This window comes from Conger conger, chromosome 12 (genome assembly GCF_963514075.1).
Source record: "Conger conger chromosome 12, fConCon1.1, whole genome shotgun sequence".
NCBI classification, from domain to species: domain Eukaryota; kingdom Metazoa; phylum Chordata; class Actinopteri; order Anguilliformes; family Congridae; genus Conger; species Conger conger.
The window spans coordinates 7681731-7704075 of NC_083771.1; the positions used below are offsets into that span (position 1 = coordinate 7681731).

Here is a 22345-nt window from a genome sequence, read left to right on the forward strand (position 1 = left end):
TGCTTCCATTCGAAAGGCATATCAGTTTTTCTAATGAGTGCACTACTTAATTCAACAGTTGTTTATTATATTTATACATACAAACTGATACACATTACAGCAAAATGTGATGGTAAAATGCATCCAAATGCCCCTTCCCATCCAAATGTATTCATTTTGAAAATGATTGAAATAACGAAAACTGTGATTACACCTGTTTACCTAATATTCTGTCTGAAAACTGCTATTACGATATAAGTAATAGCAGTTACCCCTCACATTTGGATTGATACCCAGATAAGCGGCCAAAGCTGTCACAGCAGGATTGAATAAACTATCAACTTAATTTCAGGATTATCATTATTTTTATTAAGCATTTTGGAAAGGCTAATTGATTACACATTCATTATCTTTTTAGGCAGAACATTGTGATTGTTGGTTAAGAGTAAAGCACTTGAAATTTACTCCCCATTCTGATTTAATTTGTTTATACATTATTTTCAAGAAGCATTTCTTCAAAAGTATTCATAGGGAATTGTATAAGAAATGAAATCATGATGACAAAAATGAGTAGTGCAGGACTGTGGTCATGTTTGGTGCCCCAAAACGATGGATTTGATCTTTTAAAGAACTGAGCTGCACAGAAAATAAGACAAATACAATTAAACTGGGGTTTTAGGGCATCCACATGTTAGCAGGGGGATCTTAAAGTGGGTGTTTTGATTTACATGTGTTTTTACCAAACATACTTCGATTAAATAAAATCAAAGTATCTCGTTTGGATCGTCTATAGCCGGGCTTATAAAAAAGAGACAATGTTCTTTTTACCCCATCAGGGAAGAAGGCTCGCACCTTTGATCTGGAGGCTATCTTTGAGCAGACCCGGAGAACAGCAATCGAAAGGAGCAATAGAGCGTTAGGTGAGTGAGATTCTATGCATTTGAGCACAGTGTGAGTGTAGCTAACACAGTTGTGTGCGTGTGTGTGTGTGTGTGTGTGTTTGTGTGTTTGAGTGTGAGTGTAGTTAACAAAATTGTGTGTGTTTGTGTGTGTTTGTGCGTGTGCGCGAGTGTCTATGTGTGTGAGTGTGGTTATAGTTAACACAGTTGTGTGTGTATGTGTGTGAGTGTGGTTATAGTTAACACAGTTGTGTGTGTGTGTGTGTGTGTGTGTGTAGTTAACACAGTTGTGTGTTGCCTAGAGGAAAGACGACAGGATGAAGCCCAGCAGAAGGAAGCAGGGAGTTCTCAGAAGAGCAAAGTCAGACCGGTAGCTGCATCCACCTGCAGGGACAAACCTGCAGCAAAAACCTCAAGGTAAATCATTTAAATGTGCTTCAACACGGACAGTTAACGCCAGGATATAGGCTGCTTGTACAGGTTGTGAAACCTGGAAGTGAAATGGACAAGGTTGTTTTCAAGATTTTGAGATGAAAGAAAGCAAACACCCTTTCATGAAGGCTTTGTAGGTGGTTTGGTACTTTGCATGTAAAAAAAAGGTCCTTACTCACCTTGATAGAAGTTATGCAGTCGACTGCAGCCTGTTTCAGGCATATGTTCAAATCTCCATTATCCTGAATTGAGCAGAAATGCAGAAATTATTATTTGCATTCTGAGTTGGGGAAAAAGGTTGATTGCCTTGATAGAACTTGAATGTAAAACCTTATAAGGTAAATGTAAAACCTGGGCGACCGGTTAAGATACATGATTGGGACACACAAGATCGGTGGTCCCCGGTGTAGCCACAATAACATCCGCCCCTTGAGCAAGGCCCTTAACCGTGCATTACTCCAGGGGAGGATTGTCTCCTGCTTAGTCTAATCAACTGTACGTCTGTCTGGATAAGAGCTTCTGCCAAATGCCAGTAATGTATAATAGCCCTTCAGGTTTTTCTACCCAAATAGTTGTCCTCACAAACATGTATTTTCTTCTCCTCAGAAAATAGGATTTTTCTGCCAAGATAAATGTCCTCACAAAAAGGGGTTTTTCTGCGCAGATAACAGTGTCCTCACAAAATGGCCGCATTGCAGTTGGAGAATAGCCACTGACGTCCTGTCTTCCTGCAGGCCGCAGGAGAGTAGCAGCAGTGGGGACAGCAGCGATAGTGGTTCTGATTCCGACTCCAGCTCCGACCTCATTGGCCCCCCCATCCCCTCCAAGCTTGCTACCCACGGAGATCCCGACGACATTGTGGGCCCCCCACTTCCTCCGGGGTACAGAGGCAGTTTGGCGGACGATGATGATGACGAGGAAGACATGCAGGACGAAGACGATGACGTATGCGTGGTTTGGTATCGTCCTGGCTAAATGTTACAAACTGGTTCATTCATAACATTCATAAACTATACATTCAAACTTTAAATGCTTGAAGTGCAGGTCTATGGCATGCTTTGATATAGCAGATTTGGTGGTTCTTGTTCACATGATTAATATGTGCTTGTTGACTTTGCATAAATGTTAAATGAAATGCATTGGTTCTACCATTGTATTGTAAGCCAAGTTTACATCATGGCAGGGCCGCGAGGCATGATTCTTGGTGCCCATATTGGTGGCCATTTTGTTTAGTTTTTTTGTTCCTGGGTTCAATTGCTGTACGCCATTTGTATTTATTACTGTGCATTCTGGGTATTGAAGTAAAGTTTACAAGCCCATCGATGTTCTCTTTTTTTCCTTTCTCACAGAACCCAGTCAAAAGAATTCCAGACACGCATGAAATCACACTGCAGCATGGCACAAAAACGGTAAGACATCCTTTCATACTGTAAAAGCCATGCCAGGAGATTCAGTCATTGACTCCAGGGAATCATTAGCTACAAAACCTGTTTGCATGTTCTGTAATGTTTACCTTTATCAGAATGTTTACCTGTGACGGAATGTTTAATGTTTACCTTTATCAGAATGTTTACCTGTGTCCGAATTATTCATGTTTACCTTTGTCAGAATGTATATCTGAGATGGAATGTTTACCTGTGGCTGAATGTTGAATGTTTACCTGAGATGGAATGTTTACCTCTCACCTGTGACACTCAGGTATCCGCTCTGGGCTTGGACCCCTCGGGTGCTCGGCTGGTTACCGGGGGATACGACTATGATGTGAGATTTTGGGACTTTGCCGGGATGGATGCTGCTCTGCAGGCCTTTCGATCCCTGCAGCCCTGTGAGTGGTACGTTCAGTTATGTATTTTTCAATATTATCTAAATATTTTTTCTGTATCTATTAGCAAGACTCCATGTGTCACACCCTTTGTTAGTTTGTTTCTTTGCAAGTGTTGGTTTAGCTTAGCTATGTATTGGTAGCTGCATCTCTTTCAGGTTAGCTAGTTGGCCGCACAATTACGTACTTGATAGCTGCATGTTGAAGAGCCATGAAGAGCCATTTCTCTCTAAGATGAAATTGTCGATCCAAGTTTTTGCTTTTCTTGATTATTTATTTCTGCAAAATTGGCAATGACCGAAATATTGTTCCATTTAAGTTTCCCCAGTACAATTGTACACGGTGGTCTCTCTAGTTCTGCTGTAAATGGCAGCTTCTCTCTCTCTCTCTGATCTCCCTACAGCCACCAGATAAAGTCCCTGCAGTACAGCGTCACGGGCGATGTCATCCTGGTGGTTGCAGGCAGTGCTCAGGCTAAGGTCCTGGACCGGGATGGCTTCCCGGTTCTGGAGTGCGTGAAGGGGGATCAGTACATCGTGGACATGGCCAACACGAAGGTACGGTCATCGCCAAGAGGGTCCCTTTCACCCATAGAAGAGTAGGACCAGGGGGGCAATGTCGTATCGCAAACCTCTCTTGATATTATCTGAGGATTCGACCTGACGACATCGGAACCAATCGGATAACACGCTGGACAGACATCTTCCTTTCTGGAAAATAATTTGTCAGTATTTCTAAATGGCATTTTGTAAAACTTAGTTATTTGGCATACAGCTTTTCTCATAATGCATGGAAACTACGAGCACTCTTGTTCCTTCCCAGTGTCCTTTGCGATGGGTCATTGGTTTTCCACCAAGAGGAACAATTTAGAGGCGGGATGCACCAGTGAAATGTTCTTGAAATGGAGACAGAGCGAGTGATATTTGGTCCCAGAATGACAACGCTCGCTCTGTTTGTTGTCTAGACTTCATTGAAACAAACGTGTTCTATAGATTTATTTCTTGTCATTCGGCTGTTCATTTGCTAATGTTGCTTCATGTTTGGATTGGGTGTAAGTCAAGACCTGTTATAACAGTAGTGACCAGTACTTCCGCATTTGAATGTGTAGTTAGGAACATTGAAATGACATTTTTCTGGTCTTACAGCTTAAATGGTTAATATGTGTTCTGTTGCTTTATTCTCTGACATATTTCCATTGCCAGTGAAACGCTATTGAAGTGAGACATTTTTCTGACCCCTGAAACAGGGTCACACTGCAATGTTGAACAGTGGCTGCTGGCATCCAAAGATCAAGGAAGAGTTCCTGACGTGCTCAAACGATGGGTGTGTAAGAAGTCATACCCATGTAATCACCATGCATGAATATAATCCCACAATGAGTGCTAATAAGTGCTATTACCAGGCATGTCCTCAAAGTGGCACGGAGACGAAAATGAAATTCATGATTCAATTGGCACTTTATCATTTAATTTTCATGTTTTTCATTGCGTTTATTGCACCGTTCCACAGCCAGGCACTTATTCATGTATGTTTAAACCCCTCCGCTCCCCTCAGTACGGTGCGTACCTGGGACCTGAACTCGGAGAAGAAGCACAAGTCCGTGTTCAAGCCCCGCTCCCTGCAGGGTAAGAGGGTCACCCCCACCTGCTGCTCCTACAGCCGGGACGGAAAGCTCATTGCGGCCAGTCGTAACTGTGATATTCCACAGAGTATCTGAACTGGAAGAGGTAGAGACAGAGACAGACATGGGTAGAGCAGTACACCAGTACAGCCAGGAGGGGGCGTTTGGCTCTGAACCGGAGAATAGGCCCATGGACACTCACAGAGGCCCCGAGGATGACACGACTGACCTTCCTGAGCCAGAGGGTGAGTCCAAAACTCTGCCTTCCAGGCGTGTTTAGACTGTTGGTATAACAGCATAACAAACATATTTATCTGAAAAAACACAAGGCTGCAATTTGTGCTGTCTTTGCGGCTTCCTCTCCCTGATATGGAACGTCTGAAAATGTATCTTGTTAAAGTCGAGGTTTACACAGATGAGTCACTTCAGCATAACAGGCAACTTGCTGGCATCAGATTAACCAGCAGGGGTCGCCTAACAGCTGGGCCTCATCTTGCAACAGCGACCCCCAATGGCTGATGCGGGACCTGCAAGTGCACATGGTCATGATTTGTTTTGACAAAGATTTTTTAATGCTATTTTATTTGCTCGCTCTTATTTTATCTCTGTGAAACACCTTGGTTTTTTATTTGCAATAAGTGCTAAATGTTTACGTTTATTGCTTGCTCTGCTCTTATTCTCCTTAGCTACTATCAATTTCTCAATTCATTAGTGGCCCACTTGACTCCAATAGGACACCAAATTATATTTTAATTATACCAAATTATAAAATAAGTCCTATTCGTTTTCATTTAATTCATTAAATTCTGGTTTGAGACATTCTGACTTAAGCTTCAGGTATTCTGCTATGCCTCAAGGACCGTACATTAAATATTGATTGCAAGGATTTGAATGGCATTAATCCTTCTAGGTTCTTTCATTCCAGCAATCGCTTAAAATGTGCTGTTGTCAATGGATAAAACTGTGCACATTTAGTCAGTGACATTGAAAAGGCAATACTGATATTCTATGAATTGTAATGTTACATTTGATATGTGGTGAAAATACATGTGGAAATGAGTCAGGCCTGTGTGTAGTTGCGCTTTAATGGTGGAGCCCGTGGCGGTGGCTGGAGGCCTCCACTGCCGATGTTCTCCTGGTCCGGCAGGGTTTGTAACGCTGTGGTCCTGTAGGTGAGAGCAGGGGAGAGGACGCTGTGTACACTTCAGGCTCCGCCTCCTGCATCTCAGTCCAGATCAAGACCGTCTCCCGGGGGCCGAGGCCTGCCCATGAGCAGGTATGACTCAGCCGGGGACCGTCAACTCCGGCCCTCAAATCCAAATCCAGCCCGGGTTTTCTTATCTCCCGGGTAATTACTGCTAATGATTGGCCGGACAGTCTTCACACCTGACTCCCAGGGTTGCTGATCCCTGCAGTTGGCCCAACTCCAAATGAAAAACTCTTCAGTAGTAATGGACCAGTTTTTAATTATTTGAAGAGTCGGTTCTGTAATGTTTTGGAATGTTTTTTTCAAAATTCTAATGTTTGTATTTCTACATTCTAATTTGATCAATTCTATAATTGCTTTCAGTTGCCAGTAGCTATTGTTACTACAGCATTCTAACGTCCAGTAAAGAAGATTCTAATCACATATTTGTAATACCCTCACACCCTCAAGGGCCATGTCTAATATTAACTGAGCTACATTTAAGTTGTTGAATAAGGAAGAAGTGCAGCCCCTTGCATTTAGGTCTGTTCCCCTTTTTGCATTCATGTTCACAGACACTGACCCTGGCGGATCAGGTGTCGGACAGAGAGGAGACCGAGGGAGATTCATCTCAGTTCAGTGCTTTTCGTTTTTCATTTTTTTCCCCGTCGTTCAATGAAATGATCATACTTCTCACATAGTATAGTTAGAAAATGTCATGCATGAAAGATTTAATATGATGCCATACTATGACACCACTGTAATAGGACGTGACTGTACCCTAGGTGTGTATGGAACCGAAGTTAGTCTTATGTAGCTTGGACAGATGCAAAGCCTCCTCCTGTGAGATTGTGTCCCCAAATGTTTTTAATCGGAAACTAAAGGATTCAGCCTCCCACTGAGAAGGAGGTTCATTATAACAGACTTAAAATAAGGTGATTCTGCTTCACTTGGTGCTGTCATAGCAGCCATGTTTATTTGATCAGTGGTTGCTGTATTTCGTGATCTGTGCTTTTTCCAAATTGTCTTCACACCTCTACAGCCAAACTAGTGTCGAGGTTCCAGACCCTGACCCTGCCCCTGCCCAGGAGCCAAACATCCAGGCGGGCCCTGTGCCAGGCCTGCATCCTGGGCCTCAAGTACCGAGTTTCCCCAGCAGCAGCACCTCGCAGCTGGGGAGGGGCCCTGAGGCGCTGCCTCCTCCAGCAGCAGCAGACCCCTTCAGGCAGCTGGTCCAGGATCAGATGTTCAGATTGGTGCAGGTGAATGTAACTGCACACCACTGAAAAACTACACATTGCACATGAAACATTCAGCAATAACACTTCAGGCTGCTGGCAAGTTGGTCCTGGGGACTGGAGTTGAGAAAGTTGTTTAGACTTTGAGTCATGCTCAAGGCTAGGGTTAAATTTCAGTTCAGTCATTTTGCGAAATTAAATAAAATTCATGGCTTGAAAAATTCCCTTCAGTTTATTTCCCCCATTTCAACACCCCCAAAGTGGCAAGCTAAAAATGTACAGTCCCAAGCAAGCGCTAGCATCTGCCTACTGGTGTAGGTAGTATGCACCTAATAGCTACTGCTAACATGCTAGCTACTGAAATATATCGTTCTCCAGTATTTTCTTCATAAAGTGGAACTATAATCTACACAATTAAATCTACGAAGGGTGACAGACTCCACTCATAGAGAGCAGCAGTGACTTCAGGTATATGTGGTTTCATTTCAATCAGCAGCCATTCAAGGCCTTGAGGTGTGTCTACAAGATCAATTTTAATGCCCCTGGAAACCGGCAGACACTGTGGTCCTCCAGGTCATGTTCACAGTTCCCCACGGTTTGTGTTTCTTTTTCCTCTCTCTCCCGCCAGTTCCAACAGATGAGCTTCATCAGCCTCCTGCAAACTGTGGCCGCCTCCTTCCCCAATCCGTCCCAGTTAAACCAGAATCCCATTCCCACTGATCATCTGTCCCAGTTAAACCAGTCCCATTATCCCATTCCCACAGCCAATCTGCCCCCATTAGACCACACCCAGTACCCCATTCCCACAGAAAATCTGCCCCAGTTAAACCAGTCCCAGTACCCCATTCCCCCAGCTAATCTGCCTCCATTAAATCACCCCCAGTACCCCATTCCCCCAGCTAATCTGCCCCCATTAAATCACCCCCAGTACCCCATTCCCACAGCTAATCAGCCCCTCTTAATCCAGACCCAGAATCCAATTCCCACAGCCAATCCGCCCCGATTAATCCAGACCCACCAGCCAGGCGCTCCATTTTTCCCACCCAGACCAGACCCACACCAGTTTGGACCTCAGAACCAGGGCCCGGTCCCCACGCCTCAGCCCCATGCACTGGAGCGTCTCCACACGGAGCAGAACCTCGGGCCGGACCCAGAGACCCAGCCGTGGGCAGGACAGGCCGATGAGCTGGAGCTTCTCCACTCTGTGAGCCCCAGCAGTGAGAGTCCGAGCCTGGGCAACATGGAGAGCCTCAGTGAGGTAGCTCATCATGGCCTGCCTGCTGTCTGAAGCTCAAGTGATTACAATGAAATGTCTGAAAAGGGCCGGTGTGGGCCCAGCACCGCTCCTCCTGATTCTATTTCTCAAGGTCTTGATTGAGACCACGATTAGTTAATTTGTGGAATCAGAGGTCTTCCTCTCGTGTCGAGGGTCTTTCAGCGCACTTATCCCTGGTTATGGGTATGCACTTTGCACTTTGTCGTACGTCGCTCTGGATAAGAGCGTCTGCCAAATGCCATTAATGTAATGTAATGTAATGCCTTAGTGCAGGGCTAAAACAAAAACCTGCACCCACTCCAGCTCAGATAAGATGAGACTGGACACCCTGTACTAAATACTAAGTTACTTGATTACATTTTCTGAACCTAATTTTAAAACTTGAGAACTGCTTGATTTTCTGCCATTTATGATGTTTCCATGGCACGTTTATAGTGATCGCGACGCGACTATGATTCATTTCTGTCGCTGTGGCTCTCCAGGAACTTCCTGTCCGTTTGGAGGAACTGAGGGGAACCCAGACGGAGAGGGGAAGCGCCTGCGTTACCCCCGTCCGCCACCAGGGGCTGGCGCTGCTGTGTGCCGCTGGCTCGAGCGCTACTCCTCCTCCGGCACCCACAGGATTAAAACTGCGGCAGCTGCCCCCGCGCTCCTCCTTGCCCCCCCCTGCTGTCCCCACAGGCCTCCTCTACAGCTCTGCCGTGCCCCCCCTCCCAAGAGAGGCGTTTGTGCACCCCCGCGCAGACCCCCCCGTCCTGCCCAGAGAGGGGGGCAGGGGGTGGCGGAAACCGGCCCAGCGGGCATTCGAGGTTCCGCCGGACCAGAGCGTCCGTCAGGTGGCGCAGCCCAAACTCCTGGACGGCCCAGGGCAGGGAAGTGGTCAGGGTGGCCCCCTCCAGCTGATCCTCGCTCCCCCGTCCCACCGGCAGCCCCTGCCCCACGGCCTCCCGCTGCTGCGCTTTCACCCCGAGCCCCGCCTGCCTGCCCCTCCCGCCCCCTTCACCACCCCCGCCACGCCTCTGATCTCCGTGCCCAGCCCTCCAGGGTTTCCTGAGGTCCCAGGCCACCCAGCGTTCCCAGCGTTCAGCTCTGGCATTCAGCTGCTTCAGAGGGCCCCCGATCAGCCAAGCAAGGTGTCGCACACGTACTGTACACAGTACAGCACACAAATCCAATACACGGCACCGCATGCTTACTGCGTCCTGTAACGCACACTCTCTCCAGGCCCAGCAACGCGTACCTGAACAGTCATATCCCATCAACAAATCTCCAGGCCCGATACGGTGGCAGGCTGGTTAGGAACAGAATTCATAGATCATTATTCATCACTAGATCAGGAGTGTGCTGCAACACGTGCATGTGATGCCAACCGCCACTTATCATACTCAAGTGCATGAGGGTCTCCTTCTGCCAACGCCTCCCATTCACCATAAAGCTCTGGACACACACAGATACACACACACACACACGCATACACGCACACACACATACATGCACACACACGCACACACACACACACGCGCACACACACACGCACATACATGCACACACGCACACACACACGCACACGCATACATACACACGTACACACACACACGCACATACACGCACACACACACACACACACACACACACACACGCACGCACGCACATACACACACACGCACGCACATACACACACAATCCAGAGTTTTCCTCACTATGCCTCCCGCTCACCGTCTCGCCCCTCTGCAGGTGCTCCTGGGGCGGGTGGCGTGGGCTCCAGAGTGTGGGGAGAGGGCTGGGCCTCGCCTCGTCACCATGGCCTCCCAGGCCCACCCTGCTCAGGATACACTCGCCTCCAGCAAAAGGTAAATTCTCTGCTCGCTCATGTGAGGTCAGACATATGTGATCTGAGTTAGGGGTGCACGATATGAGGAAAATATGCAATATGCGATAACATTGTTGAATATTGCGATGACTTTGCGATAAGTGAACAATTGTGCACAGTTTTAATGTGTTCCTGCTTTAGGTACATTGCTACTGCCCACTGAATGCAAATAAATCAATACTTCATTCCCAACATGCTTTTATTGAACAAAATTGCAGCCAATCAATTTAACAGGACATCAATTTAAATAAATACTATTCATAACAGTTCAAGCAGTCTTTTGTGATGTGTTTATTGCACATGTTCATATTTCGATGGTGATCAATATGCAATATATGGTGCAGCCCTAATGGTGATGTCACAACCACAGCTGGTGATAGAAAGCAAGAGTTCTAGAACACTGACTTGGAATTTTGAGAACTTTCCAAATGGCCTCCTCTTCAAAGGGTTAAAGGTATCGGCTCCCAACTAGAGCCTGACGTCCCAATTTCTACCCCTATTTGGATTGGCCAATCATCTGCAACGGTAGATGTGTGAACCCTACTTCATGTTGGGGAGAGTGTAGACCTCCAGGGTGTCTGATGTCCCATCCAGTTTAGAGTCGGTGCTGTCTGTGCTCATAAAGGTATGTTTTTAGAAGTGCTTTAGATGTGTGGTGTTCGAGGTCCTTCACAGTTTAGAGTCGGTGCTGTCTTTTGTCCGCAGGCAGAAGAGGAGGGAGGAGAGGGAGCAGGAGGGACAAAGCAGAAGCCTTGGCAGACCGGAGGATTCCAGCATCTCTCCAACAGAGGTACGGTGTCAACGCTCCTTCGCCATAACCTGTTAACCAACGGAACACCACTCTTTTATACCATGCCTCCAATCTCAATATGAGCCTAAAATTTAAGATGGAGCCCTGCTGTCTCATAGTCATTGGTAAAGGCGTTCCGTGGGCTGCTTGACACTTTTCCTGTTTTATTACTGTAGGCTGATAAAGCTGAGCCATCAGGGTCAGCGCTGGAGGAAGACATGGTTGACGGTGAGCTTCTTCATGAAGGCAGCTGTGATCTGCTCATTCATCCCTTCAGCCAGCTTCACTGAGACCTGTTTACGGCACGATCCCAGTACAATGGTCTAAATTAAATATAAGTGTCTATTTCAAAGCCACAAAAGATAACTGTTGTACAAAATGGCACTCAACCCCTTCCCTGTTCATATTAATAACCAGTATGTCTGCAATTGTTATTAATTAGTCAATGCTTCTGACTGGTATCGCTGAAATTATGCTCCCTTAATGTTCTGACATTTGAAAACGCCATTAAAATAACATGTCATTCAAATTTTCATGGTGAAGATTTTCATCTTCATATATGGAAAGTACAAATATGCTTCTAGAGGTGCTCTCACAGATTACAATGTGCATTGAGCGTATTGATCTGATCGGGTTGATCTGTGCCAGTGTTGCCTGCTAACTGAACCTAGCGCTGGTGTTCGGCCTTTTCCTCCCAGAGTCGGGCAGCTCCGTGCTGGCCGGGCCGGACCTGATCTCCAGGGCTCTGTCTACTGCAGCCGAGCTCCACGCCTTCGCCAGCACGCAGAAGAGACCGCCCCAGCTCCACGATGCCAGCACCAACACCGACTCCGGTATTGTGTCTGGTCCTGTCTTTACGTTATATTATTATGTTATGCTATGTCGCCCCCTGCTTCCGTTATCATGGAGGGGAAACCTTTTCATTCTGGTTTTTCACGTTCTTGTAGGCTGTCCAGATTGTACGCTGTTTATATTTTGATATGAAATTGAAACTTAACTTTCAGATTTAAACCACTGTTACTTTGGAAAGTAGCCTTTTGCCATTATATTTGAGAAATCCTTAGATGTTTGAATGCTCTCATACTGGCCCTAGGCCAGGTCGTACTGCAGTGAAACTAATGGGTGAATCCCAGGAGTGTGCTGGGTAAAATGCGTTGCTGGCGATGTCACGATTTAGGCTCGTACGATTACTTTCACGCTAACGTCCTACGGCAGAAATGACTGTGGGTGAGTGTGATTGCTTCTCTCTGGCACCCCCAGCAGGTGCGGTGCAGGTAGAGACCGCTGCAGCAGCCTGTCCTGGTGTACTCCTGAACCTGCAGTTCCCCCGGGAGGCTGAGAGCGCGGTCCAGCAGGGACCGGACACGGTCAGATTGACATTTTTATTCATTAAATAGCATCACTTGCAGACCTGGGTAAATTACATAATTGTTTTGGATTCAAACACTTTTCTGTGCTCAACTGATCTTGCCTGGTGCAATTGAGCCAACCAGAAAAGTATAGAATCCAGAACAATTACGTAATTGACCCAGGTCGTATGTTTTATATGGTCATACGCTGGCCATGTATGCTTGTATGCTATGCTTCACTGAGCTTGTCTGGTGTATTGGAACCTATGAAATACTCTCAAGAAATGCAAACCCCACCTTCTGGTCCTCTTGGTTAGCTCAATTGCACCAGGCAAGATCAATCGAGCACAGAAAAGTGTTTGAATCCAAGACAATTACTTAACTGAGCCTGGTCTAGTAGCTACAGGCCTACTGGACATGGCAATTATGTGTCCAATAACATGAAGAATGGCTTCCCTCAGGTCAGCGCGGGACGCCACTTCATCAACGTGATTAATCTGGAGGACGAGGATCTGCTGGAGCACCTGCCCTCCCGCCAGGCTTCTGCCTCCCCGACCGGGCCGACCTCCACCCCCGTCTCCCCCCACACCCACCGGCCTGGAGCTCCTGTCCCAAATCACACCTCCACTGAGCAAATGACTGTGGAGACTGTGCTCGACACACAGCTGGGTAACTCTAACCCTGACCTTCTAAACACTAGACACAACTCTAACCCTTCAGAACATTGAGAAATTACTGTGGAGACTGTGCTAGAAACACTGCTGGGTAACTCTAACCCTAGAGATCCATCCACACCAAGAACTATAACTATGAAGCTAACTATAAAAAGTTTGTTTCTTTTATCGTTCTAACTGAAGTGGATGTCCACACCACAACTATAATGACAACGCTAATGATGGACAATTTTTTTGATCACTTTCAGAGTGATTTTTTTTTCAGCTGCATAAACGATTGATACACAGACAGCCAATCAAAATCCATCCAGATTTACAAGGTGTCATGTTCAAAATGGCAGATGACAGAGCCGGGAGACTATTTACAGAAAGTTATGGTTCATCAGCATGGATACTCACATCGTTATTGCAGGAGTTATAGTTTTTGGTGTGCACGGGCCATAAACCTTCTGAATACTGAGTAAATGAGAGTGGAGGCCATGGTAGACACATAGATGGGTAATTCTCCAGTCCCTGTGACACTGAATGGTTCATTGTATGTGTCAGTTAGCTTCTGCTTGGTTCACAGCCCATTACAGATGCTACTCTCATACAATTCTGTAAGCCTTGAAGCTTTAAAAGTAATTTTTTTTTTTAAGTTCTGTTTTTTAGGTTGCCATTATTTAGGTTGTGGTCAATGGTTTCATTGAGTTACTTTTGAATATTCATTTTATTTTGAAAATACACGAGGACAATCTCAAGTTTGTAGCCTGATTTGTCGTTTGTCCCGTGGGCTTGTATTGTGTCTGTAATTTCACTGGCGAATTCAGGTCTGCACGCCTCCTATCTATTGCCGTGTGTTACACCTGTCTACAAGGCACAGCTTCGCTCTGTAATTTCACACCGGGAATGATCCGTTTGCTTCTTCCAGAACCCAGTGAGAGGCCCAGTCCCCCTGTGATACCGGGCCTGTGGGGCATCTCTGAACCCGGCCAGGATAAGGAGCCACTCGGGCTACTCGTGGAGATAGAGGTGCGTAGCCCACCCCTGCTGCCCGGATTACGATCTCCCAGGAATTTGAAAAAGGATAGACTCTTTATTCAAAGTCCAAATGAGGCAACACTACTGTGGGAATGCTAATGCTAAATGCTAATCCAATAGAATAACAGTGAAGGCACTGGTCCTGGTGTTGGTTTAAAAAGATTTGCTGTTGTGAATGTGTTAAACAGATGTTTTGTTTTGTCTTGTTTTTCATGCTTACAAATTCAGTTTAGTGTCGCCCACCCGATGAGTTTGCCAGAATTATTTTTTGGTCTGGGGCAGAAGGGGTTAATCGCAAGCCATTTTGTTGGTAGGCCACACACAAACTTTAATGAACTAGGAATCTCTGTTCTTTTTCGAATAAAACTTAAGTGTCAAAAGTCTTCATACTGTCACTTCAGCACGTGTTAATGCTGTTTTTCTTGTCTAAACTGGTCCTATGACCAAGTTATGATGCCGTTTAAACATATCGCCCCTATCCGTGCCCACCCGACTTTGTGTCTGTGCTGTTTCTAGAAGTTTCTGTCCGATACGATGTGTGTTTGTCACCCTCCAGCCTCTCAGCCTCCCCAACTCTTCGCGTCTCGGTCTGGGCCTCAGGGACTCTTTGGGCCTCAGTGTGAGCTTCAGGGACGTGGAGGAGCAGAGCACCAGCAGCAGGGGTGGTGTGGGAAGATCAGCAGACGGTAAGAGGCAGCATGCATCGTCGCAAAGCCACGTTAGTATACAATGCTGTGTTTTCAGTAGCCAAAGCAAAATCCCAATTCTTTTAGAGGGGGATCTCATAGCTGTTACCTGTGCTGCAGGTGTGAGGGTCCAGTTTATTAGTTCCTTTTCAGGAGCGCTTTCCTGTTTTCATAGCTGTCCAATCAGGGTATCCCGTCAAATGCTACCTTTAGGCCTTTAAAGGGTTTCTGGACTTTCTCACTGTGTCACTTGTGCCTAGTTACGTAATGAGGTGAAATGACAACAATTCAATTTAGCCTTTCATTTAATCTCTGCATTGAATGCCACAACTTTGTCAGAGCAAACTACCTGCTAGCCTCTGCAAGACATCACTTGTTTACTGAGGGCTAAAATTGTAAATTTCTTTTGCAGCTTTTGATTCCATGATGGAAAGGTCTGGAAAGTAAGTGTGTGCTGCATTCAATCCATATACTGTGTGCTAAAGTAGAACGCTCTGTCCCCCTTCCACACATTCTCATTGATATAGCGCCTTTATCCAAAGCGCTGTACAATTTATGCTTCTCATTCCCCCTTTCATACACACACACACACACACACACACTCACACTCCAACGGTGATTGGCTGCCATACGAGGTACCAACCAGCTTGTCAGGAGCAATTGGGGGATAGGTGTTTTGCTCAGGGAAACTTCGACACAGTCAGGGCAGGATCGAACCGGCAGCCCTGGTGCAACGACTGCTCTTACCATCATGAACCAATGTCGCCCCATATCACCATATCAGGACAGTATCACACACTATCCTGTATCGCACACGATCCTGTATCACATACTATCCCCATGTTACACACTCTCCCCGTTTTGCACCGTTTCACCCAGCCTCTGACCCCTCAGGTTTTCAGACGGGCCTCTGGACCTGAGTGACACGGGCGACACCCTGACAGAGTTGGGCGGGCTGAGAGGTGCCTCCACCTATTCACTCGGCCCATCAGACTCACTGAGAGACAGGTTTCTCAGGTAACAGCCCAGTGGGAGCCAATCAATACTCCTAATCACTCAGCATATTCCAGTCACATACATGATGCACAACTGTGTGTTAGCAGGTCGCTGGTCGAACGTTTGACGATGTTAAAACGTCCCGATTAATTTCTGGTTAATTTCAGACTTGAGTCAAATCCATCATTGTTTTGGATTCAAATACTTGTCTGTCTGGTCTGGTTCATCTCTACTCTGTAATAGACGGGGTGAGCAGAACAACATGGGGGTGGAGGAGGAGGAGCAGCGAGAGGAACTGCGGGCATGGATGAAGAAGAAGCAGAAAGAAAGGATTGCAGAATACCGCAGACAGAGGGAGGAGAAGAGAGAGCAAGAGCACCGGCCCTTCACACCTTCGTCCACTCAGGTCAGGCTGTGCATCGTGGTCCCAGCCGACCCAGCTGACCGTGCTGACCCTGCTGACCCTGCTGACCCTGCTGACTCTGCTAACCCAGCTGACCCTGCTGACTCTGCTAACCCAGCTGACTCAGCTGACTCTGCTAACCCTGCTAACCCTGCTAACCCAGCTGACCCTGCTAACCCTGCTAACCCTGCTAACCCAGCTGACCCTGCTGACTCTGCTAACCCAGCTGACTCTGCTAACCCAGCTGACTCTGCTAACCCTGCTGACTCTGCTAACCCAGCTAACCCAGCTGACCCTGCTGACCCTGCTAACCCAGCTGACTCTGCTAACCCAGCTGACTCTGCTAACCCTGCTGACTCTGCTAACCCAGCTAACCCTGCTGACCCTGCTAACCCTGCTAACCCTGCTAACCCAGCTGACCCTGCTGACTCTGCTAACCCAGCTGACTCTGCTAACCCAGCTGACTCTGCTAACCCTGCTGACTCTGCTAACCCAGCTAACCCTGCTGACCCTGCTGACCCTGCTGACCCTGCTAACCCAGCTGACTCTGCTAACCCAGCTGACTCTGCTAACCCTGCTAACCCAGCTGACCCTGCTGACCCTGCTGACTCTGCTAACCCAGCTGACTCTGCTAACCCAGCTGACTCTGCTAACCCTGCTAACCCAGCTGACCCTGCTGACTCTGCTAACCCAGCTGACTCTGCTAACCCTGCTGACTCTGCTAACCCAGCTAACCCTGCTGACCCTGCTGACCCTGCTGACCCTGCTAACCCAGCTGACTCTGCTAACCCAGCTGACTCTGCTAACCCTGCTAACCCAGCTGACCCTGCTGACCCTGCTGACTCTGCTAACCCAGCTGACTCTGCTAACCCAGCTGACTCTGCTAACCCTGCTAACCCAGCTGACCCAGCTGACTCTGCTAACCCTGCTGACCCTGCTGACTCTGCTGACTCTGCTGACCCAGCTGACCCAGCTGACTCTGCTAACCCAGCTGACTCTGCTAACCCAGCTGACTCTGCTAACCCAGCTGACCCAGCTGACCCTGCTGACCCTGCTAACCCAGCTGACTCTGCTAACCCAGCTGACCCTGCTGACTCTGCTAACCCAGCTGACCCAGCTGACTCTGCTAACCCAGCTGACTCTGCTGACTCTGCTAACCCAGCTGACTCTGCTAACCCAGCTGACCCAGCTGACCCTGCTGACCCTGCTAACCCAGCTGACTCTGCTAACCCAGCTGACCCTGCTGACCCTGCTGACCCTGCTGACTCTGCTGACCCTGCTGACTCTGCTAACCCAGCTGACTCTGCTGACCGTGCTGACTGTGCTGACTCTGCTAACCCAGCTGACTCTGCTAACCCTGCTGACCCTGCTGACCCTGCTAACCCAGCTAACCCTGCTGACCCTGCTGACCCTGCTGACTCTGCTGACTCTGCTAACCCAGCTGACCCAGCTGACCCTGCTGACCCTGCTAACCCAGCTGACTCTGCTAACCCAGCTAACCCTGCTGACCCTGCTGACTCTGCTGACCCTGCTGACTCTGCTAACCCAGCTGACTCTGCTGACCGTGCTGACTGTGCTGACTCTGCTAACCCTGCTGACCCTGCTGACCCTGCTAACCCAGCTAACCCTGCTGACCCTGCTGACCCTGCTAACCCAGCTAACCCTGCTGACCCTGCTGACCCTGCTGACTCTGCTAACCCAGCTGACTCTGCTAACCCTGCTGACTCTGCTAACCCAGCTGACTCTGCTAACCCAGCTGACTCAGCTGACTCTGCTAACCCTGCTAACCCTGCTAACCCAGCTGACTCTGCTAACCCTGCTAACCCAGCTGACCCTGCTGACTCTGCTAACCCAGCTGACTGTGCTAACTAACCCTCCTGTCCCTGCTAACTCAGCTAACTCAGCTAATCTGCTAACTCAGCTAACTCACAAAACAGCCAGAGAACTGATGAGAACAAAACTGGGTTTTTGTCATAAACTTATCAAAGTATTTTAAATGCAAGCAGCCATACAACCATGCACCCTTCTCCTGCTGAATGGCTGAAGCTAAGCAGGTGTGGGCTTGGTCAGAACTTGGATGGGAGACCTCCTGGGAAAACTAAGTTGCTGCTGGAAGTAGTGTTGGTGGGCCAGTAGGGGACGATCTTCCCTCTAGTGAAATAAATCCCAATGCCCCAGTGCAGTGATGGGGACACTGTGCTGTCGGAGATGCCGTCTTTCAGATGAGATGTTAAACTGAGGTCCTGACTCACTGTGGATATTATTATTAATATTATTAAATATGGCTAGTTTTTTTTCTCAGGGTCTGCATATGTCTGAAAATAATATCAGACCTTGACTCAACTGTCTCTGACCAAACCTAAGGTTACTGGCCTGACCCAAGGTACACTGAATAACAAGCCGTGTCTTTAACGCTACCTTCCTTTAATTAGTCATTAATATGCTTCAAATAGGCTAAATAGTGGTCTAAATAGTATTGTATGTATTTACGTTAATCTGCTCTGTCTACAGAATCTGACCTCCAGAGATCTTTCTACCAACAATAAAATGAAGGAAAAGAAGGAAAAGTGAGTGCTTCATGGAACCATTTTACCTTACAGACTCACTTTTGACAAACTGTACCCACAAATATATATATATATATATATATATATATATATATATATATATTCATGTGCAAATATTCACCAACATAACTGCCATTTTAACTCTTAAAGAAGATTTTGTGTTTTTGTAGTTTGTACTGTCGGCACTTCTGATCATGGCAGCCATTTTGGAGCACTGTATGTGTCGAGGTCTGTGTGTTTAATGTTGTTTGTTGTCGAGCAGGACATTGCTGCTGGAACACCACACCCTCAGAGCCCGAGAGGCCTGTAGCTTGATTACAGAGCTGCTCAAGCCGTCCCCAGCCCTGCCCACCCTCACCAAGGCCCAGCCCTCACAAAGCACCAATCAGAGCAGCCGCAGGCCCAAGGCCCACCCCTCACAAAGCACCAATCAGAGCAGCCGCAGGTCAGCAGCTTTCTGTGCCGTTATTACCTTTAAAAGTATTAAGGACGCTGTGCACTCAAAATATGATTTCTTTATAAGTTGTAAGTTATATTGGTAAATTATAGGTATACAGACGCTGCGACTTTCAGTTGTGATCATTAAGATCATTCATTATTATTTTTTATCCTGAGTTCCTCCAATTGTAGTTGTGTGAGTGCTGGGAGTTGTAGTTGTGTGAGTGCTGGGAGTTGTAGTTGTGTGAGTGCTGGGAGTTGTAGTTGTGTGAGTGCTGGGAGTTGTAGTTTTGTGAGTGCTGGGAGTTGTAGTTGTGTGAGTGAGTGTAACCAGGTCGGAGGGCTGTGTGTGTTCCAGGGCTGCTCCTCACGGCTACAGCAGGCCTGAGGGGAGGAGGGGGAGGGACGCTCTGTTCCACACATCTGCCTCTCCTGGGAGGACCGCAGGAGTACGGAGCATATCTGCCCAGCGTGGAGAACATCAGCTCACCACCCGCCGTATGCACAGACCTGGTGAGCTGTTCTCTGGGGGTTCAGGCCTGGTGCCTTTCTGCTGCTCTGTAAATCATAAATAATAATTTGTTATTTCGTTGAATTTGGTATTTAGTTTATCCAAATCGACTTAGGGTTGATTAGACTAAGCAGCAATGTGGGGTTAAGGGTCCAACAGCTTTACGGATCTTAGTCTTCTGTAAAATATTTCTGTATCAAAAAAACATTGAATAGCCCTCACATATAGGGGTAGCAGGGTATCCTAGTAGTCGGGTGTTTGACTAGTAACTGTAGAATTGCTGTTTCGAGCTCCTGGGGGCACATGAGGCCATCCACTGAGGAGATATTTTAAAAAGTAGTACGGCTTGTTTTTACGATTTGATCAATTGGCAAGTGACTAGAGTAAGACATGTTTAATCTTGAAGCATTAAAAGTGTAGGATGGTATGCTGTAACTCTTTCTGTCGGGTCCTTGTGGCTCCTGCAGGTGCACTCCCAGATGCCCGTCTGACGAGATGGGGTGTACAAGACACCAGGGGCAGGAGACCGGGCAAAGGTTTGCCCCCTTAATTAGAGCAATTTAATTAACCACTGAAAACATCCTCTGTGTGATTCTGTACCAGTGGGAATATCATGGTGTAATTGTTTCATTGGCTGGATAATGGGAATAGGTTTTGACTATCTTGGGAATATCATGGTGTCATTTTCTCATAGGCTGGATTATGGGAATAGGTTTTGACAGGCTTGGGAATATCATGGTGTAATTTTCCCATCGGCTGGATAATGGGAATGGGTTTTGACAGGCTTTGGAATATCATGGTGTTATTTTCTCATAGGTTGGATATTGAGAATGGGATTTGACGGGTTTGGGAATGTCATGGTGCAATTGTCTCATAGGCTGGATAATGGGAATAGGTTTTGATAGGCTTGGGAATATCATGGTGTAATTGTCTCATAGGCTGGATGAAGGGAATAGGTTTTGATAGGCTTGGGAATATCATGGTGCAATTGTCTCAGGCTGGATAATGGGAATAGGTTTTGATAGGCTTGGGAATATCATGGTGTAATTGTCCCGTAGGCTGGATGAAGGGAATACGGCCACCCCTGAAGGAGGACAGGATGAGAAGAGAGAGGGAAGTGAGAGAGGAGGTGGAGGAGGAGAGTGATGACGAGCAGCTCCTGAGCCCATGGAACCCTCCTCTGGAGATCCGACGCTTGCTTGGCCTGGACAAACAGGTCAGACTTGACTACACTACACTACACATCTCCATTAACCCCCACAAACATCACTGTAGTCTTCATCTGCATTAACCCCCACAAACATCACTGTAGTCTTCATCTGCATTAACCACCATACATATGACTGTAGTCTTCATCTGCATTAACCCCCATACACATGACTGTAGTCTTCATCTGCATTAACCCCCATACAGATGACTGTAGTCTTCATCTGCATTAACCACCATATACATGACTGTAGTCTTCATCTGCATTAACCACCATACACATGACTGTAGTCTTCATCTGCATTAACCACCATACACATGACTGTAGTCTTCATCTGCATTAACCACCATACACACCACTGTAGTCCACTGTCTAGACCACAGATATCAACTCCAGTGCTGGAGGGCCACAGTGACTGCTGGTTTTTAGGTTGTTCCTGGCACCAGTGGTTCATTCAAGTCATTGATTGGCTAAATAATCCACACATCTTGTTCTCAAGGCCACAATTGGCAGCTGATTGAAAGCCCCACAGTCACTGTGGCTCCCTGGGAATTTAGTTTGACACCCCTGCTTTAGATACATCCAGATCCTTCATGTGGGGGGATATGTCTCCTTTACATACCTAATTAAGGCTTAAAGGTTTTTATATTCAATCATAACAATCTCGGCCCTTGCTTATCCCTGGCTTTTTGTAGATGGATAGATCTTCGTAAGTGGTTGAATACTAATGCTCTTCATGGGTGTAAGTGGGATAGGATGTCACCCTGGTGTATGGTGCTCTCTCCTCAGGGCTCTGTGGAAGAGCGGAGTGGAGCTCCAGGGAGTGGAGCTGGAGTCTGGCTGAAGGGGCTGGACAGGGACTCCCCCTCTGAGAGCACTGGCAGTATCCTCAGCAAACTGGACTGGACCGCCATCGAGAAGATGGTGGCCGAGGAGGACCAAGTCTGATCCAAAGATAATTTATATTGTGTGTGACAGTTAAACTGTCACATCTCTCAGGTTTACAGTTGTTGAATTGTAATATGAATTTTTCTATTTTGTTTTGGTACTTTAAGTGCTCTGTACTCGCAGTAAATACTGTAAATGTGATTGTGAGTGTGACCTTTAATGTTTTTTTAATGTGTGATTGAGTATCAGTCACAAAGAATGCCATAAATCTTGCCTTATACAAGGAGCCTGTGGTGGTGCTAGTGCCTTTGGTGTTTCCAATAAAACATTTTAAAACCAACATTTAGCAGATTGGAATGTCCTTAAAGATGGCGGACAGACAAAGTCAGAGGAGATAAAGACTGGAATGAGCCCCAGGCGTTTGCACCAGACCATACTTGTCTGTGCTCAATTGATCTTGCCTCTTGCAATTGAGCCAACCAAGAGTACCAGA

At 47.0% G+C, this 22345-nt stretch overlaps 1 protein-coding gene across 1 annotated transcript; it reads left to right on the plus strand.

The window, feature by feature from the left end:
• The first annotated feature begins 1195 nt into the window (after positions 1-1195).
• LOC133141456 (uncharacterized) lies at positions 1196-21952 on the plus strand. Its single transcript, XM_061262029.1, has 29 exons — positions 1196-1248; positions 2045-2255; positions 2660-2719; positions 3009-3142; positions 3536-3689; positions 4379-4455; positions 4687-4820; positions 5926-6029; positions 6515-6573; positions 6982-7201; positions 7806-8435; positions 8936-9586; positions 10188-10303; positions 11029-11113; positions 11290-11341; positions 11812-11946; positions 12377-12480; positions 12924-13131; positions 14047-14147; positions 14713-14842; positions 15255-15285; positions 15737-15859; positions 16082-16244; positions 18753-18808; positions 19071-19253; positions 19605-19759; positions 20225-20293; positions 20816-20973; positions 21754-21952. The coding sequence occupies exons 1-29, from the start codon at positions 1196-1198 to the stop codon at positions 21910-21912; spliced, it is 4515 nt and encodes a 1504-aa protein (XP_061118013.1). The 3' UTR covers positions 21913-21952.
• The last annotated feature ends 393 nt before the right edge of the window (positions 21953-22345 follow it).

What these genes read in the sequence shown, in the direction of transcription:
- LOC133141456 (XM_061262029.1), top strand. Translation starts at nt 1,196, where the DNA reads ATGAAGCCCAGCAGAAGGAAGCAGGGAGTTCTCAGAAGAGCAAAGTCA. An exon ending in TCCAGCAGGGACCGGACACG is followed by an intron (nt 12,481 to 12,923) that starts GTCAGATTGACA and finishes GGCTTCCCTCAG; the next exon opens with GTCAGCGCGGGACGCCACTT. An exon ending in ATGATGGAAAGGTCTGGAAA is followed by an intron (nt 15,286 to 15,736) that starts GTAAGTGTGTGC and finishes CTGACCCCTCAG; the next exon opens with GTTTTCAGACGGGCCTCTGG.